Source organism: Setaria italica, chromosome IX (genome assembly GCF_000263155.2).
Source record: "Setaria italica strain Yugu1 chromosome IX, Setaria_italica_v2.0, whole genome shotgun sequence".
NCBI classification, from domain to species: Eukaryota; Viridiplantae; Streptophyta; class Magnoliopsida; order Poales; family Poaceae; genus Setaria; species Setaria italica.
The window spans coordinates 32426182-32429269 of NC_028458.1; the positions used below are offsets into that span (position 1 = coordinate 32426182).

At 51.7% G+C, this 3088-nt stretch overlaps 1 protein-coding gene across 1 annotated transcript; it reads right to left on the bottom strand.

Annotated features, from left to right (window-relative positions):
• Positions 1 to 668: 668 nt before the first annotated feature.
• LOC101771863 (cytochrome P450 76M5) lies at positions 669 to 2300 on the bottom strand. Its single transcript, XM_004983339.2, has one exon. The coding sequence runs from the start codon at positions 2298 to 2300 to the stop codon at positions 783 to 785; it is 1518 nt and encodes a 505-aa protein (XP_004983396.1). The 3' UTR covers positions 669 to 782.
• Positions 2301 to 3088: the final 788 nt, after the last annotated feature.

Below are 3088 nucleotides of genomic sequence, written 5' to 3' on the forward strand. Positions count from 1 at the left end.
ACTCTAGGAGGGAAAACTATACAAACAAATATTATGGGGTCCATCAATTAGTCTTTATGAAAGAACCAAATATGGATATCATTAATGTAAACTACCAACTGTTGCTATTTTACTCGAGCGGCGGCCAACTGCTGCTCTCCAATGGAGGAGGTAAGACTAGGAGGGAAAAAAGTAAAGGGAAATAAAGAGAATGCAGGTGGGGTCACGAATGACATATGGGTCCATTGCTAATGGTGTTAAAATTGATATCTATCCCTCACTCTCAATCTCTCCAATCAAATAAAAAATCTGGAACGACCCATCCCATTCAATCGAACATGAGATAGGACGATCCTATTCAGAAAAACAAGGACAGGACCATCCATCCTAGTTTCCGAACCGAACACATACTTATATTAGTGGACTAAGCGCCAAATTGGACTACCTTCTATATACGTGGCTTACGAAATAATTGGAACTAGTGGACTTAAATGTTGAGGAGTCCCCGTTACCTGGGTGTCTATCATGTTCTCGAATCTACTCAAGCACTATGTTTGATTATGATCCCTGTCACATACAAATTCATTGAATACTATTGTAGGATCCACAACATTGTGAAAATGATGCTATGGCCTATGTGGACGCTCTATGTAGTAACAAAAATGATATAGTTTCTGCATTTGCAACATTCGTTATATTATTAAAAATAAGTGACAAAAACGAATGGGCTTGGCCATTTGTACACTGGCAGAAGCACAACATGGTGCCTGTTTATATATTCAACACATTAATAGACAATGTAACTAGGTGATCGCGAAGGGCACAGCCTTGAGAGGGACAGCTGGAACATTGGTATGGTTAAATCTCTCGCTCAGGTCAAACTCATCTGGCAACAAACCGTTGGGCAGGCGCCATTCGAACGCGTGCAGTAGTGACGCCAGTCCGAGTGGCACGACGCGCTCCGCCATTGGCTGCGCGGGGCACAGCCTCAGGCCGGATCCGAACGGGCTGAACTCGGGTTCTTTCCCTTTGAACACCATCTCAGGTCTGTCCATGAACCTCTCAGGTATGAACTCATTCGGCCTCTCCCAAGCTGCCGGGTCGCGCATTATGGCCCATGTGTTGAAGATCACGGTGTGGCCCTTGGGCACCGCGTGGCCTTGGATCTCCACACCATCTTCCATGGCCATGTGGGGTAACATCAAAGGCGCCACCGGGTGCAGCCGCATGGCCTCCTTCATAACGGCCATGAGGTATCGCAGGCAGGCAACGTCGGATTCCTCGATTGCTTCCTTGCTGCCGAGGGTGCCCTGGATCTCTGCACGCACCTTGGCCATGACTCTTGGGTTGCGGAGGAGCTCTGCCATTGTCCACTCCACTGTGACCACGAGGGCATCGGTCCCGGAAGCGAAGACCTCGAACAGAAGAGATGTGATGTCGCCTCGAGCCAGCTTTCCTGCGGACATGAGCTGGATGAGCACATCGAGGAAGTCACCGTGCTTGTCCCTGGATGATGAGTCCGAGTCCTCCGTCAGCCGGCGGTCAATCATGTCATCCAAGAACCGGTAGAATTTCTCCAATTTCTTAGCCGTCCAGCGACGCCATCCTTGCAAGTCAAACGGTCGGAGGAAAGGGAAAAGGTCAGACACGTTCGGCTTCGCGGCCGAGCTGACGAGGTCGTTCAGGAGCTCCCGTATCCCTTGCGTGGACCCGGCGGCGGCGTCCATGTCCATGTCAGCGACGACATCGACGGAGAAGACGATGCTAGACATGAGGTTGAGCATAGCGCCATACACGGCCCGGCCAACGTACACTTCCTGCCCAGTGCGGGCACGGAAGTAACTCACCAGGTCACGAACCTTGCGCTCGCGGACGCCCCGTGCCGCGGCGAGGGCGCGCGAGGAGAAGATGTGCGTGGCCAGGACGCCGCGCAGGGTCTTCCAGTGCGGGTCGGAGCTCGGCAGCCAATTGATGGCGCGCTCGGAGAAGCCGAGCGCGCGGGCGATGTCTGGGATGGCACGTCCGGCGAGGCGCCGGTCGTGCCTCATGAAGGCCTCGCTCGCCGCGTCGCGTGAGGAAACCACCACGGCGTCGGTTAATCCGAGCCTGAGGTACATCACCGGGCCGTGGGTGCGCGCGAGGCGTGCGAGCGTGTGGTGAAGGTTGCCACGACGCAGGTCGATTAGGTTGCCGATGAGCGGGAGCGGCGTTGGGCCGGGCAGTGGCCGCCGTCCGGTGCCCAGACGGCGTCTTAGGTTGGTAAGGCAGTAGAGGAGAGGAACGGCAAGGGCTGCCCATAGCAACCAGAGCTGCCGCTCCATTTCTTCTTTTTGGTGTAGGCTGTGAGTCCATCCGTGTCTAGTTATATGTAAGCGAAATAGCTAATCCGGGCCGTAACTCTAGAGTTCTTTAGGATAACCTTCTTACTTACGGCGCCCGTTAAATAATTGCAAGTCCTTGAGCGTTCTCTCAACGAACCAATGTCCTAGAGAAATTATTATCCATCAGAGATCAAATGGTAACAAGCACGTCATTTTCAGAAAATAAGCTTGGAGAGCTAAATTCCAAGATTAGTAGGGATATTATATTGATTGTACGACTGGAAGGCCGGCCAATATTTGTCTCGACATAACATGTAATCCAATCTTGTCGTTTACAGACTGACATTTGAAGCGATCCACCGAATTGAGAGACACTACGCCAAACAGTAAGTTTGCAGAGTGCCCAGGCACTCGGCGAAGCTCCAAAAATACTCGGCGAAGAGGGCTCGGCGAATATTCCGTCGGCAAACAGTATCTTTGCCGAGTGTCAAAAGTCGAGCACTTGGCAAAACCTTTGCCAAGTGTCAAAAAACACTCGGAAAAAAGGTGGTGACGGACTGTCACGGTAATGGAGTTTTTGCCGACTGTCAGATGGAAGAACACTCAGCAAAGATTTATATGTTGCCGACTGCAGTCTTCCCGACACTCGGCAAAGATTTACATGTTGCCGAGTGCCGTCTTCCCGACACTTGGTGAAGATTTATATGTTGCCGAGTGCTGTATTCTCGACACTCAGCGAACTTTTATACTTTGCCGAGGGTCGTGGGCGTGGCACTCGGCAAAGAAGC

Coding starts and splice junctions, on each gene's coding strand:
- LOC101771863 (XM_004983339.2), bottom strand. CDS start 2,300: ATGGAGCGGCAGCTCTGGTTGCTATGGGCAGCCCTTGCCGTTCCTCTC.